The following is a 15,515-nucleotide window of genomic DNA, read 5'->3' as shown; positions in this document are numbered from 1 at the left end:
CTATTCCACGCAATTTCTTGCGCATGGGAGTTTCCAACGACGTCACTGCGGCTGGAGATAATTGTGTATTCTATGCTAATGCTGAGGGAAGCGGCCATTGCCCTGAATTTGACGTCAACGTCAGGTAGACCACCGGATCTAAATCAGTCTTCGCACCCTTTTCCAAAGCATGAATTTAAGTTATCGACTAGCGATTCTTCCATGGGCTTCTATGCTTCAGATCACATGAGGCAAGACTAATGTGGGGTAGAACATGAGAAGTGTAGGTGTTCATGCAAGCAATGCTGTTGTCATCGAGGTCCAAAGGTCAGGAACTCAAGAGACTATTTCTTCGTCAGAGGAAATCGATAATTTTAAGGCCCAGGTCAAGAGATTTAATTCGACACAATTCAAATTGCCTGGTGGTCTCGGTAGTGACACATGAATCATCGGCACGTATATGTTGGCCAAGCGGTTAATGCGATAGAGGGATGACTTTATTTATTAGCTCAGAATGGAGGACTAAACTGTTTACATGTAAGATAGACAATGTTTCTTGATCTTTGATGATTTTTCGATAGTACATCCGAACATACCCTCTCCTAAACCGTGTTTCGAAGTACTCTCTCGAGAACGACTCCAGCGACACCGACCCCCAAGACTCCAATGGTCCAGCTGTTCTTAAACTCCTCCAGCTTGGGCCAGAAGCTGTTCTTCTGCTGGCGGTACTCTTCAAATTCCTGTGCCTTTAGAGCATCGTGCTTGGAGTATCGCTCAGCTTGACTCTCTTCATTCTCTCTATCACCGCCGATGTAACGCAGGAAGAAGTAGTTGGCGATCGGGCCGATAGCAGCAATGGGATGGAGAATGCCGGCGCCGAGAAGAAGAATGGGGAACGAGGCATGGATTAGGGTGTCGCCAAGATAGCTTTATTGGTTAGCTTCAGTATGTTGATTCGTTGAGACAAGAACTTACTTGGGGTGTCGAACAATGCTCCAGACACCTTCGCGGTTGATACCTTTAGCGGTGTCATCTTCCTTGAAGGACTCAAGCTGGGCATCGGCCAAGGTCTCAAGAGCGAAACCGGTGGTGAACAAGAAGACTGCTAGAGAGTGGAAGACGAATCCGTTGGAAGTAAAAGGCGAAGCGACTGCGCTCTCGGCCACAGCTCGGAAAGGAATTGTGAACGGAAGCGAAATGATGGTCTGTGCAACAGCCTCGGGCAAGAAAGTGGTAAAGAGCGCCTTGTTCCAGAACCCAGGATCCTTCTTCTTAGCGTCATACCGAGGATCATCCTTGCCACGCTTCAAGCTTCGCGACACAACACGTGAAGTAAGTCTTACTCCCCAGGCCGTAACGCCAGCGAGAAGAAGCTTCTGCGAGTAACCGAGATCATTCCAAGCATCGAGGGGCGCAACGTTGTCGTAGACATACTTGGAGCCAATAGCGCTCCACCAAGCATTCAGCGTCATTCCAGAAGCCCAGAGAACATCCTTCCCCTCAACTCTATCCGCATACCGCGAAATTCCATACGCTACCGTGGAAAGTCCAGCGTGCAGACTAAAAGACGGCAAGACTGCGGAGTGCAGTAGTCCCAGGGCGCTAGTACGTAGACCTTGATACGCGGTGCGGTTGAAATGCGAGCCGTAGACATCTTGTTCGGCGCCAGATGCCCCGAAACTAGCCCGAGGCAGAGATGGAGAGTGTCCGGCAAACTTACTACCGTAGATATCCTGCTCGGCTCCAGATCCAGCGAACGAAGGTCTGGGGAGGGAGGGGTCGGCGAATTTACTGCCGTAGACGTCTTGTTCGGCCCCAGATCCGGTGAATGTCCCGTGGGGAAGAGAGGGCGTGTGACCGGCTAGTTTGTCGGCGTAAATGTCTTGCTCGGCGCCGGAGCCGGAGAATGAGCCTCTTGGGAGGGAGGGAGAATTATTGGCGAATTTACCACCGTAGATATCTTGTTCTGCCATGGTTGAAGATGTGTAGAGATTAATGAGAATGGGTCAAGGGCAGAATGGTTGGAGATGATGATATACTGGTAAAGGTGGAGATGAGAGCGTCGTAAATATTGCGTCATGGGTTATATCATCATTGCATCGTCAACACGTTCTATGAACCGATGACTAAGGTTACTCTTATCATTTCAGTTTGTTGCAGTAATCAATATGTTTCTACCTTTTTCTTCAATGTTTGGTATTGTCTGTCAGTACACTGGCCACAGGTAAGCAAATGCTGGGTCCACTGCCTTGAGACTTGTTTGTCGGGGCTACATATTCCGACGAGTGAGAAATGGGGTCCAAAACAGATCCGATCGAGTTGCCACTAGTTCAAGGCCCATCTTATACCGCATTTGCCCGCTAGGTCGTTGCGACCGCGTCCAGATCAATATGGAGTGAGACGCGACATGTAGGTCACGTGTCGCACCGCATGGTTCAACATTTAGAATACAACAATCACAGACAGCACGAGCAGGTTATGATAATCATGATTAAATGTTCCTTGAGTTCTGTAGGCAACAAGACAACTCAAATTGTCTTATTACCGTATGACTACATAGGTCGACATGTGATTTACAAAACCACGTACATAATCCAGCCGCTTAAATAAACAGAGCAACACGAGGTATCCAGCTTGATCTTCCACCATAAGAAGCCACGCTGCTCTCCTCTTGAGAGGGGCAACATCTACTCGTCGTCGTGGACATCGATGACAGTCTTCTTCCACTTGCGGGCCTGAACCTTGCGCTTGAAGAGAATGTCGATCTCTCGGTAAGATCGGTTCTTCATCTCAGGAAGCCAGATGTATGCCATGACCAAGCAGACGAAACCGGTACCAGCCCAGACATAACCGCACTTGCCACCGAGGTTGGCGCCCTGTACACTGTTAGTGGCTGATTTGAGAAGTCCGGAGATGGTGAACTTACGGTAGGGTTAAGCATCCATGAGGAGAGGAAGATACAGGGGATGTTGACGAGGTAGTAGCAGCCACGGCCGACACCAGTGGTGAGAGGTCGAAGACGAATGGCAGAGGTCTCTCCGATGATGACCCAAGAGGCGGGAGCGGGTCCGAGGGTGAAGAGGACGGAGACAATGAGGCCGAGGGCAGCCTGGGTGTTGGAGTTGACGGTGGATTTGACATCGCCGACTGTGGCGGCGATACCGAGAGCGACCAGAAGAACAGTGTTTCCGAGAGAACCCCAGAGGTAAATGGATCGTCGACCGAAGTAACTAGTGAGAATCCAAGAAAGCATGACGAAGACGGTCTGGAGAGCGGAGGTGATGAGACCCATAGCAAAAGCGGTCTTGTTAGGCATACCGGCCTCTGTAAAGAAGTCAGTACAGTTCATCAGATCTCACATGAGATTTCACTTACGCTCGAAGAAGTAGACAGCCTGGTTAGCAATCAGGTTACCAGTAAGGTTCTGAGCGGCATAGACGCAGCAAACGATGGCAGTACGGTAAGCATCAACGCCCTGGAACAGTTCAATAAAGCTGGGCTCCTTGACGGTCTTCTCGAGATCAATGGTACGTCTCATCATGGCAATAGCTTCCTGGGCGTTGTCGACGTGGGTAGAACGTCCGAGACGTCGAACGGCCTTAGCAGCCTCTTCGAGACGACCCTTTCGGACGAGCCACCAGGGAGACTCGGGGGAGAGGAAGATGAGAATGGCGAGGGGAGTAGGGAACATCCACTGAAGAGCAATGGGCACACTGGGATTTCATTAGCGAATTGAGAGATTGGTGAGGGGAATCGAAGAAACATACCGGAAAGCAGCCTGCTCATGGAGATCATTGTAGCGATAAGCAACAGCACCGACGATAATCGCACCAATGGCCCAGAACATCTGAAGCATCTGCGTAGCAGGCGCACGAAGCTGAAGCGGCACGATCTCGGAACAGTAGGCAGGAGAGTTGGCGATGAAGATACCCCAGGGGATACCCTCGAGGAGCTGAGCGACGAGCATGACGGGCAGAGAGTCGGCAAAGTAGAAGATGAAGATGAAGGCGTTGAGGAGCATGAGACCGAGGATGGTTGCCCATCGGTATCCGATACGGCTGGTTATGGGACCGGCGATGGTGACACCGATGATGGCGCCGATGGGGCCACCGACTTGGAGGGCGGATTGCCACTTTGTCTCGATGACATATTTGCCCTTGGTGTCACTCCAGATACCGTATCTGTCGGCGAAAGCGGGGAGGGCGATGAAGTTGCCGATGAGGAAAACACAGTAAGCCTCCATGATCTACAGCAACCAATCAAATTAGCCAATTCGGGTAACACAGAGTTTGGGGGCGCGGCGTACAATTGTGCAGGACATGTTGAAGGCCCAGAGAGAAGCAGCGGGATAAGCTCTAACGGCCTCGAGAACGGTCATGTTATGCTCCGCGTTCTCGGCGTCGATGGCGCCCTGCATATCAGCGGCCATCTCCTTCTTTGCCTCGACATCGTAGGCATGGTCGATGTGGGCGCCGTCGCCCTTGACCTCTGAGATGCCCTTGTTATCGTCGTTGGTGCTCATGTTGACTTTTCACAGGATATCAACAATGATTGAGAATGAGTCGAGAAGAGGAGAGCAAATGCAACGGTGCCGAGCGTTGACGCTTTATAAGAAAAATTGAAACGTCGCCTTGGGAACATGCCGATCGAATGGATCCTTGTCCTAGTCCTAGCAGAGTAGAGTAGCATTCTTCAAAAAGTACCTCTAAGCTAAAGAGTAACCGGCAAAAAGAGGGTTTTTCGGGCGATGATACGTAGCGTGCATTCTTTAGTGCTGGGGTAATAATGGATTTAGGCATCTGGGGTTAGACGCACGAATGGCGAGGGAGATTGGAGACTGGGGACCAATAGACGACGAGTTTCCCCGCAGAGTCGACCCCGGATCAAGACACCACTACGGCGCGACTCCGGCGGGAACGTGAGCTTCGGGGTTTACTGCCAGGATTGGGGAGCAGGGTTGCAATGCATCGGTCTTAATTTCCCCGTTTTACTCCAACATCTCCACGCTTTGCTCACGAGGTTCGTGGTATTTACTGCCGAGCCGAGGTGTCTCTCCTCCTGGGGAACATACCGAGCCGGGAGTCTATGTGCCGAATACCCAGACCAACTACCTGCTCACAAGAAAAAGAGAACAAAAGAAGGAAGAAAAAGAAGAAGGTTGTTATGTCTGGGGAAAGGCGGGTCACAATTCTCCAGTGTATACGGTTATTCCTCACTCCCACTGGAGAAAAGCTGGGGAATTGAACATGCGAGCGAATCATACAAGACCCGGTTAAAACGCACCACAGAAATCAAAATTGGAGGGCTGCCCTGCTGATGCTACCCCATCCTCCCATCTCCGTCCCCTGCGAATCTCACGTGGGCCATGCGAAAAGTCCAGAACCCCAGAACCTGTAACAAGGCGCTCTCACAGGCGCGCCAATTGATGCTTGACGCGCTGGTGCTAGCGTCGAGTTATTGCACCTATCGGGTTGTGAGCCACGGTGGAGGCCAGCAGCGGCATTCCTTGCCGTTGATCCTTCGAGAAGCATTGGATGGGAGGGGAAGAAAACTGGGAGCTTTTATCATAAGTGACACAAAGCAATGGGTAAACCCAGGCTTAAATTTGGGGGAGTTGTTGATCGAGTATTTTTGATATGTTGATCCAGTGTTAGGGGTTTTCTTGCGCCTGAGGGCAATCAGGCAAATGCAGGGTAACTCCGGCGCCTTTATTTCCGGACGACACTTTCTGATTTGCGCGTATAGAATGTTCTTTTAAAGTAGTCATTTAGAGTTAATGTTATGGTTTAATTCTTATAGGAGCGTTAAGTTAGACAGTCCCAACAGTCCGGATAAAGTATCCTGGTGTCTGTCACTAGCTGAGATGCAGAATAAAGGCTGAAACCAGCTGGTGATGGATGCTTGAGGAGCTTGGGAGGGTTGCCCCAGACTTGCATCCGTCAAAATCGGATTCCACGTGGTTTGTGTTGCATTAGTTGCCATCTCCTCTTTAAGCTGTCATCTGGAGCCGTATCTGGGGTCTAGGTTAGGTTGCGTTCGAGATGGACTGGTGCTGGCAGCTGCAATGAAACATAGCTGGAAAGTTGCCGATTGACGCGAGCTGATCATTATGGAACGAAATCTGAATCTCAAAGTCCGTCGAGTACATGAATTCATCTCTACAACCACGATATCTAAATAAATTGCCGCCGGAGGTCTTGATATTTCGTCGCGTTTGTTCGCAACAAATCGAGACGCCGATCCTTGCAAGCCACAAGACAAACATGTCGCCTTCCTACGGAGTTACAGCACAGGGTAAGTTGCACAAGCGATATGCAGCTTTAATCTTGTACTCATCAGGACGCGTCGCTATTGGTTCGCCTCCCAGACTGGCGTACCTTGGTGAACCTCCACCACCAAGACTTGGAGTCTATATGTTCAGGTAGGTAGCAACGGATGATCGCCTTGATCTGTATTTGGCCTCTGAGGCGGTTGTCAGGCTATTCCAATATGGGACGTTCTCTTAATTGGCGTTGGCTCGGTTTAGAAGGTATTGTGGCCAAGATAAGGTTGCCAGCCCCAGCATGAAGAAAGACGCAAGTCTGTGTAACTCGAGGAAGATCAGTTGATTTAGACGATTGGCTCTAAGGTCTTGAGGCGATAAAAGAGAGAGTGTGTAATAGTAATCTTACTCGAGGATCCTCGTCCTCTAGCTACATTATTTACAAGCCCAGCGCTATGGGGATGACTGCCGCGTATAAGGTTAAGTTCTAGTACCGCTAAAAGACGATTACCGTACACACACAGTACGTTTGGTACAGGCTGTTGCCTGAAATGTCATCGGTAGATTGCCATTGGGGTATATAAAAGGTCAACTCGTTGCCATTAGCCGTAATTTTGATGCAGGAATCTGCTTCGACAGGCAAGCCGAATGGGAATGGCGGGCTTAATTGACTGTGATATTACTTCCCTGAGCTGCATAAGCCGGCTACATGCTCGCGAGTTGTATGGCAGGATGTTCTGATGAGCAAGTGATTGGTTGCCAGCGGCTGAGGGCTGACGCTGCGAAGAATCAATCCCAATTGGCTCGCATAAGATTTCATCCCCAGACTCTCGCTCGAACTAGCAGGAGTATAACCAACGTTGACTGCTGATAAATGTATGCAGTTCTCCAAGCTTCTTAAAAAGAAAATAGACATTCACCTACTGTTGTAGCCAACCATTGCGACTTGAGGTGAGACAGCGGGACTCACCATGTTATCGAATATCTAAGACAGGGCATTCTGCTCCAATTGAACAGCATAGGGGTTAGTATTTGGAAAAACCCCTACTGATCCTGCTATATATGTAGGTTGCTTGCCAATCGGGCGATGTATCATGTAGAAGCAGCCTACGAACTATTTGTGCCCTTTGCCTTTGTGCTAAGCTGAAACTTCCTTTGAAGTCTGAAATTTACGACCATGTAATAGCGGATAGTACGTCATAGTCCATCAGATACTGTGTTCTCCAACTTTGGACTCAATTTATGTCGTATCAGCGAGGACAAGATGAACATACCGTGGCATATGTGTGGCTTATCTCTGCCTATGCTCTCACATCATGCAGTGTTGAAACCAATGGAATCCATTATTTCCAGTGCTTGCTGTAAGTTTTCCTCCTCTGCGAAGGCTCGCACGTTTCTCCGATCGGCATCCGTTGACTTGGCTTGATATGCCACCAAGACTCGTTCCACTTCGGTGCACATTAGTAAGAACTCGGCGGCTCTGGCTGAGGTTTGTAGATCATATGAGTAAAACTCATCGAGTTTCAAATCCTTCATTGCATAATGGAGAGGCGTGAGTCCCTCCTCGGATTTGTCTGGTGTCCATGCAAGCCTTGGGTCTGCTTCCAAAAGATGGCCGAGAACCTCGACCTCGACAGCGTAAATACGCTTGATAAATGCTGAAAATGCGGTCCGTCCTTTGTTGTTGGTACTCCAGAGATCAACAGACTCGTTCTCCAGTAGCACGCGAATTGAGCCAGCAGATGTTGCCGCATGCAGCAGACTTTGTCCTGAGTTGTCCCTGTGGTTGATATCTCCGGTATTATCAAGAACAACCCGCAGAACAGCTTGTGGGACACCGCGACTCAATGCTATATGTGCTGCTAGGCTGCCACCACTGTCTGTAATATTGGCGAATTTGCCACCGTCGTATTGAAGAAGGCGCCGAATCATGGATATACAGCTACTACAGTCCTCTTCGCATATTCCTTCGATGCAAGAATGCAATGGTGTATCCCCATCCTCACTTTTGATTTGGAGATAGTCAACATTCCAGATATCCATTAGGAACGTGGCAAGAGAGTAACATCCATTACGAAGGGTCCTGTGGAAGAACTCGAGTCGTCGAAAAAAGATGTCTCCCCAGATCTTATGCTCTGCACTGTCAGACTGTGAAATGATTGCCCCTTTTTCGTCGTAGAACTCTGGGTTGACATATTGGAACCAAGTATGTATCAGGGTGGCTTCTAGTAAGTGAGATTTTTCTCCGACCAACCCCCTGTCGGTATGGTATATTATCTCGCGTGGAACCAACTTTATCACCTTGACACGGTCTCTTGGCTGTCGTGTGGTCAGAATCATGTTCAATGCGCCTGAATGGTTTGCGTGTATCGCCTGGGCAATAGCTTTTGCCAGCTGGGAATCGTCCGGGCCATTGCCGCTGTGAAGAAAGAATTCCAAGATCTCTAGATGCGACCCTTTGATCACTCCACTGATTGGATTTCTTGTGGATCTCTTATCATATGTTTGAAACAAGGGCCGCACCCCGTTGTCGACGAGGTACTTGCAAACTGGGCCATGCCCAGCCTCAGCAGCAGCATACAGGGGGGTGACAAGGTTTTCCCGAGGACCTTCGAGATCAGCTCCCCCTTGGTGGAATCTTTTAACCTCATCAAGGTCGCCAGCCTTGCAAGCTTCAACAAGGTTCCATTTGCCAGCCTTAAGTTCAGCGGGAAAGAAAGCTTTAGCTCTGGATACGCTCTGGTGAAAGGTCTCGTTATGACTTTCTAGTCGCCTTGGGGAAACGTAGCCAATGATATGTGCAAAACAATCAGAATGAGGGCACCTGAATGGCCTCTCATGTACTGCTATGTGCTCCTTGAGTGCAGAGTTGTTTGAAAATCCCGTGGCAAACTTGGAGCATTGTATCTTATGACACTTGTGCCTGATTGGCCCCTCAGTTGCATCAAAAAAGGCGCTTCCAGACTTCTGTCGTTGCAGACTGATAAGGTTTCGCACAGCGAGCACATTATCTTGAATGGCAAAGTGCAAGTTCTCAGCTGCCTTCGCAATTTCTCCCGTCTCGACAGAGGCCTCTTTGCCATGTGCTTTTGCCAAATCAGCTGTTGCTGCTTCGACAGACTCAAGTTTAGGTGCTGAATCCGTCGAAACCTCTGGAGCCTCAACCTCATGTACGTGGGCGGCATAGTGAGCAGCGGCGTAGTCCAAGAACCCAAAATAGCCTGAATGAATGTCGGCACTGATATCTTGGCTCTTACTTGTAGTAAAAGGTCGAGATGATAAATACTGACAACAAAAAAGAGCCATGTCAATATGCTCCTCGAGCAGATTTATCGTCTTGTTGCGAATGAGATATCTGTGAGGATGTCAGCTACTTTCAATGTCTAAAAGCTGGTACATGGTCTCACTTGGTTGCTGTTTCGTGAACCATGGTGACAACCTGTTCGGATTCAATGCGTGGGAACAACTCGCAATCCGTCACGTCAACAAAAGAGCTGCAAATCTGTTTGCAGCTGTCTAGACGAAGGTTATCAATATCACAAATCTGCTGTTCTGCGTCGATGCAGAATCTGGACTGTATTTCGCGCCATCGAAGGGGCCTTGCGGCACAAATAATCCAGCCCAGGATCCTCTTTACGCTTGTGTCGCGTGAGGGCCGGTTGTTTTGCAGAATACGTTGAGTGATACGATCATAACTGACTTTGTTAGCAATCTCGCATAATCTCTGAAATCTTTGTCCAGCTTACGCTTGATCAAGATCTTTCGGGAAAGCGTCACTTTCCAGTTCGTCTTTAAAGTCCCGTTTTGAGTCCATGGCTGCAAGATTATCAAGGACCACTCTTGCATATAGAAACATCCCTAGAAAGGTCAGTATTATGAGCGGCATGTCGATTAAAATTCGCACCTCGAGAGGCGCCCGCTATCTTGGAGATCAGGTTTTCTTCTTCTGGCGCTGCTAACCGAAATCTAGTTCGTATCTTCGCGGCTTGCTCTTTCGTGAACTGCTCAATGTCATGTTGGTGAGCATCTACTAGCTCCAGTCGGATCTGAGGATGTGATGATAGTATACAGTCGAGCTTTCCGTCTCTCTGTCCGCAAATCAGGATTCTTAGGTGGCAGCCAGTGGATCTTGCAGCTGGAACAAGCTGATCCAGACACCACTTGACCGAGATTTGTTGCTCGTTGCCCATCGCCTCGTCCAGTCCGTCAAGAACAAGCGTTGCATTCGGCCTAGATGTAAAGCATTCACTTGCCAGTTCCTTGAGATCGGCAAGTTCGGTGACGTCCTTGGTGGAAAGGCTTTCATGTGCGAACCTCATTATAGTTTCGTCTGCATCAGCAAGTTGTATGATTACGTGTTGGAGCATTGACCGAGCCGTCCTCCGGTCCGTGGCATTGTGTTTGAAGAAGAAATAAGCTAGAAAAGACCGCCCGGGAGCCTCAGAAGCTTCTTTCTGCTTTTGATGACGAATAATCGTCTTGGCTAACGTGGTCTTGCCTTGATGTCGATGAGTCAGTCTACAGACAATCCTTGAACTGCAGATAAGTAGATGGGCTTACCAGAACCAGGGGAGCCATTGAGGAACAAGACCCTTTTCTCTGCAGATTTTCCTCCCTCCCAACTTTTGAAAATTGGATTGGAAAAGATCCAAATGCCAGAATTTTTATCGACAGTATCCTGTGATTCTAGCTGAAGGTCAGTTCGAGACGTTGAAATATCCAGTCGACTCTCCAAGTAGGTCTTCATTTCCCGAGATTGTAAAGCCTTGCTTTGCAACTGCTCAGAAGCCAAAGTAGACCTTATATCATCGAGACTTGTCTGAAGGTTACTGAACTGATCCTTAGCGTACTGATCGGAGTCTTGGACTTCCTTGAGGATAGCGTGGGATTGCAGCTTGTCATCTGATAAAAGAGCATGTTTGCGTTTGAGACTTTCGAGAATTGGCTTGACTTCGCGCCGAAAGCTTCCCCACGCCCATTTAAAGATTCTCTTCCATTCTGGACCAAATAATCAACAGTGTTTAAGAGACTCAAAGGGGCAGGTGTACTAACCTGGACGGGAAAAAACATCTAGAACGCAGCGATGAAAGCGAAGGATATCCGAAAAGTAATCCTCCAATACCAATTTCAGGTGATTCCTGCTCTGAATGAGGGTATGGAAGAAGGCGAGATTGCCTAGCGCTTCTGCGATCTCTTCATAAGCGTCAATCAACTGCCTGATAGCATCTGTCCAGGTTGTGGCGACCATAAGCGCCAGCTTAATAGGACCCTGGAGTGACTCGTCAGTGCCATAAGAGCCTCAATAGATTGTGTGATGATACCCAAATAAAAGCCACGAAGTCGCTGGCGTTGAGGAATACTGTGACAAGCTTTTCAACATGTTCCATAGCGTGTAGAAACTTCTGGATTCGGGTCAATTTGCACAGATCATTCCTGCGCCCCAGTATGTTCTGAGTTGCCTGGATCGTGTCGTTCAGAGATTTTTGATTGACTCCATGCATTTGCTTTACCTGATCATCGGAAAGCTCTCGTCGAAAGAGATCTAGAGATCTTTCGAAGCTAGTTTGTTGATTTGATGCCATTTTAGATGGTCGTTTGTTGGTTGCTCTATGCTTGTTGATAGACGAGGGATGGAGAAGAAAGACCTATGCGAATTTTGGGATCAGGCCTGGTATCAAAAAGCAATATGCACGTCGCCTCACTTTCAACCCAAGGCACACCGACTCGCGTTTCGTGGCTGACAACCACAGCCAACAAGAGTGAAGAATCAACTGCTGGGGTGTGACAAGCGGGGCAGTGCTGTAATTTTCGGCGCGTATTCCAACACAGCCTGATTGAAAGGGCTGCCAATTGGCAAGGCTTTTTCAGCTTGACCGCTAACCAAGAATGACAGCCAATATCACAAGACGGTCCCAAGCCCCCAAAAGTCTGAGCAGAGGTCAAAACGACTCAGAAAATATCTATTCCGATATGATGCGTCCTCTAAAGAGACGAAGAGATTCCAAAAATGATGCCGAAAATGGTATTTCGTACAGAGAAGCCCAAAGACAGGCTGTTTGTTTCGATGGAACAAATTCACCTCGTTCTTTTGACTCTGACATAAACTTGGATTTGCTAAGTGACACAGATGGCATTGGAGACGACATATCAGTTGTACAGGAGTTCGGAGAGGAAAGGATATGCTACGGAGCGGTAAGGCGATTCTTGAAACCCTATATCCTCAAATGCTGACACTGGACGTCCTGATCCACAGATCTGCGGAGCCCAGGTTCTTCTGAATCCTCACACTCAGATGCCTAATGAGACACAGCCGTGGGCCAGGTATTGTTTATTCAAGATCGAGCCTGATGGAAGAAACTACTACTTGGTTGCTGATGGGGAAACCAACCCCAAGAAGAGGACAGTTCTCGACTGTGATACAGCTGCGATTCTGACGATTGTAGCTAAACGATCTGGAGATAAATTCTTCGCAGCGGTCCTTGCGGTCGATGTATTTCGTGGCAAGCGGAAAAGAACCGGAAAGGGTCCAGCTATCGATATTTCAGTCAACATCTACGGCCCTAGGAACTCGATTGACGAAGTTGATGACGCCTTGTCCGAGATTGGCACTTATCGCACTTATCTACAGCATCCTGTATTTCTGGAACCTGGTATCCCATACATCAACCCGCAGTTCTTCTACCCAACTTCTCAGAAGACCGACCTCAGACATTTGGTTGGCTCAAGCGCCCGAGAAAGCGACATCAAGTCCAAGATTTCCCAAGAGGTTGACGAGGTTATGGAGTCATTGGACGGCTCGTCCGAGGATCTCACGCCAACAAATATTGGTTTCCATGATCTGCAACCGATTCTGGATCGGTTCCTTCTCAACACGACATTGAAAGAGTATATCGTCTATTGAATGTTTCACAGTTACTACGAGAGGCTGATTCTGGGTACCAACAGGCATCAGCTGAAAGGCGTCGAGTTTATACTTGGCCGTGAGGACGAAGAGGCAGCCACTCAAGTACACAGGAACATGCTCATGTCGATCCACCATAGGTAACCTATCCTAAAATCTGGTTGACTACGCAACGATTGGTTAACTAACCTGAAATATCTCTAGCTTACTATCTCGTCCAGAGAAACCGGGCCGCGGTGGAATCCTTGCAGATGTGATGGGCCTTGGTAAAACGTTGACCATGCTGAGCGCCATTCTTTGCTCGAAGCAATTGAGTCAGATCATTAGCAGCAGTGGCGCTCGACATCATGCACCACTGAACATCTCTCTTGTTGTTTTGCCTTCTCGACGTATGGTCCGATCCTGAATCTATACTGCATAGAAAGATGCACTGACAACCTGAAGAGGTGCTTGACGTTTGGCAGAATGAAATTGATAGGTGAATATTCCAGAGCATATACTGCCACTATCAAACTAACCACGCGCAGGCGATTCCAACCACAGACATTCAAAACTGTCACTTTCCACGGAGATGCGCGGCCGAAAAAGCGAGAACTTCTTCTCGGTCATGATATCGTCCTCACAACGTATCATACCCTAGAAAAAGACAATCGGGGCAAGGGGATTTTGAACTCCATAAATTGGTCAAGGGTCGTACTCGATGAAGGTAAGTCTCTTGATATGTGACAAAATGACCGATGTTCCTCTGACGAATATGTCAATAGCCCATCAAATACGAAACTCTTCAATCAAACTACATAAAGCCGCAGCTTCACTTGAAAGTCACACAAGATGGTGCCTCACCGGGACACCTATTCAGAATAGCTTTGATGACCTCAGATCACTCCTGAAGTTCCTGCGTTTCGAGCCCTTCAGCCAAAGCAACCTATTTGAACAGCACATAGTCAAGCCTTTCAGACAGGAACAGGAGGGTCAGGCGACAGGGCTTGCCGGGGCTCGAAACCTGAAACTTATGCTCAAAGCGTGTTGCCTACGGAGAACGCAAGCGAAGCTGGACCTCCCGCCCAGCACCATTGAGCGGGTCGATGTAGCGCCCACGGAGACTGAGAACTCTGTGTTCACCAGCATTCTAGACCAATGCAAGGAAGATTTTGACAAGATGGCCGGTAAAGAAGGGATCTCCAAAAAGTCTAACATATTGTTTTCGGCGATCATGAAGCTCAGGAGGGTATGTAACCATGGGGCCATACCCGTAAGCGGCTCCAGCTCAAGATGCACGAATCACCTGGCCGTACCCAAGCCAAGGGGGAAGACCTCGAGATCACCCAGCGCAGAACCAACATGTGAGTTTTGTGATGAGAGGTCTGGAAATGTTGATCTTGTTGGTGGCCTTGATAGCTGTCCTATCTGCGGTCGACTTCAATTTGAGGTGAATGACGAGACCTCATCCCTGGCACCCTCACCATCTCCAACTCCATCTATGATGATGGATATCGATACTCCGGAACCTCCTACCAGAGAGCTTTCAGGAAAAGATAGCAGTGACTTGAAGAGGCAATCCTCGAAGATGTCAGCAGTCGTCGACAAGATCAAGACATCATGTTTGGGTCCCGGTTCCAAGAGGTAAGCCTCCAAGAAGTTAGTCATGCACAGTGTTATTAATATTTGTGCAGTGTCGTGTTCTCTGGTTGGAGAGATACTCTTGATATCTTAGCAAAGATGTTAGGCGCAGAAGGCATTGCCTTTATTCAGGTTGACGGACGCAACCCGCTGGCCGGCCGAACGGAGCTACTCTCCAAGTTCTGCCAGGACACAATGATTCGAGTTCTTCTCATATCCATCAACACTGGCGCAGTTGGGTAAGTTTATCTTCAGCTTCCAGAATTTAATTACTTACATCACTTTAGTCTCACTCTCACACAAGCAAATATGGTTCATATCGTTGAACCGCAGTGGAACCCAGCCATCGAAGAACAAGCGATAGCGAGAGTCGTCCGGATGGGCCAGAAGAGGCCAGTCACGATCTTCAAGTACATAACGGCCGGGTCCATCGAGAATGTAAGTCTTTCCAACTTCACCATGATGATAATTCATACTAATGTTTCATAGACTGTTCTAAAGTTGCAAGAGAAGAAGACGCGGATCATCAAATTATCGATGCAAGACAAGGACAGCGCTGAATCTGATGCGAACCTGGATGTAAGCTATCATACCATTCCGCTCTTCATAGACCACATCCTGACCTCAAACAGAGTTTCAAGTTTGCCATCGATCCAAACGAGTGGGGTGTTGTATCATGAAATTTGCCTTGCCAATTAATCGCGCCATAGAAGTGTTGAAACTTGCGTCTCGTCCATTTTCTGTCACTTCATA

General features: G+C 48.5%; 4 protein-coding genes across 4 annotated transcripts; 1 reads left to right on the top strand and 3 right to left on the bottom strand.

Annotated features, from left to right (window-relative positions):
- Nucleotides 1-581: 581 nt before the first annotated feature.
- On the bottom strand, nt 582-1,952 carry FTJAE_2305 (DUF1295 domain protein; the record flags this gene model as incomplete). The annotated part of the gene is made up of 2 exons (XM_037348486.1): nt 582-906; nt 955-1,952. The coding sequence occupies 2 exons, from the start codon at nt 1,950-1,952 to the stop codon at nt 582-584; spliced, it is 1,323 nt and encodes a 440-aa protein (XP_037210557.1).
- A 714-nt stretch (nt 1,953-2,666) lies between these two features.
- On the bottom strand, nt 2,667-4,501 carry FTJAE_2304 (major facilitator superfamily transporter; the record flags this gene model as incomplete). Its single annotated transcript, XM_037348485.1, has 5 exons — nt 2,667-2,855; nt 2,906-3,303; nt 3,355-3,692; nt 3,747-4,225; nt 4,286-4,501. 5 exons carry the CDS (start codon nt 4,499-4,501, stop codon nt 2,667-2,669), a joined length of 1,620 nt encoding a protein of 539 aa, XP_037210556.1.
- A 3,054-nt stretch (nt 4,502-7,555) lies between these two features.
- On the bottom strand, nt 7,556-11,823 carry FTJAE_2303 (heterokaryon incompatibility protein het-E-1; the record flags this gene model as incomplete). Its single annotated transcript, XM_037348484.1, has 10 exons — nt 7,556-9,014; nt 9,066-9,462; nt 9,532-9,596; nt 9,649-9,936; nt 9,988-10,099; nt 10,146-10,739; nt 10,802-11,239; nt 11,294-11,510; nt 11,563-11,700; nt 11,752-11,823. The coding sequence occupies 10 exons, from the start codon at nt 11,821-11,823 to the stop codon at nt 7,556-7,558; spliced, it is 3,780 nt and encodes a 1,259-aa protein (XP_037210555.1).
- Nucleotides 11,824-12,211: 388 nt separating this feature from the next.
- On the top strand, nt 12,212-15,442 carry FTJAE_2302 (uncharacterized protein; the record flags this gene model as incomplete). The annotated part of the gene is made up of 13 exons (XM_037348483.1): nt 12,212-12,433; nt 12,495-13,126; nt 13,187-13,282; nt 13,347-13,531; nt 13,587-13,620; nt 13,670-13,848; nt 13,907-14,370; nt 14,409-14,485; nt 14,541-14,765; nt 14,816-15,001; nt 15,050-15,200; nt 15,252-15,341; nt 15,395-15,442. The coding sequence occupies 13 exons, from the start codon at nt 12,212-12,214 to the stop codon at nt 15,440-15,442; spliced, it is 2,589 nt and encodes an 862-aa protein (XP_037210554.1).
- Between the last annotated feature and the right edge of the window lie 73 nt (nt 15,443-15,515).

Source organism: Fusarium tjaetaba, assembly GCF_013396195.1.
Source record: "Fusarium tjaetaba strain NRRL 66243 chromosome Unknown NRRL66243_c0000041, whole genome shotgun sequence".
In the NCBI taxonomy this organism is placed as follows: Eukaryota; Fungi; Ascomycota; class Sordariomycetes; order Hypocreales; family Nectriaceae; genus Fusarium; species Fusarium tjaetaba.
The sequence above is the reverse complement of the archived record's forward strand: the minus strand, read 5'-3'. Positions and strand labels throughout refer to the sequence as shown.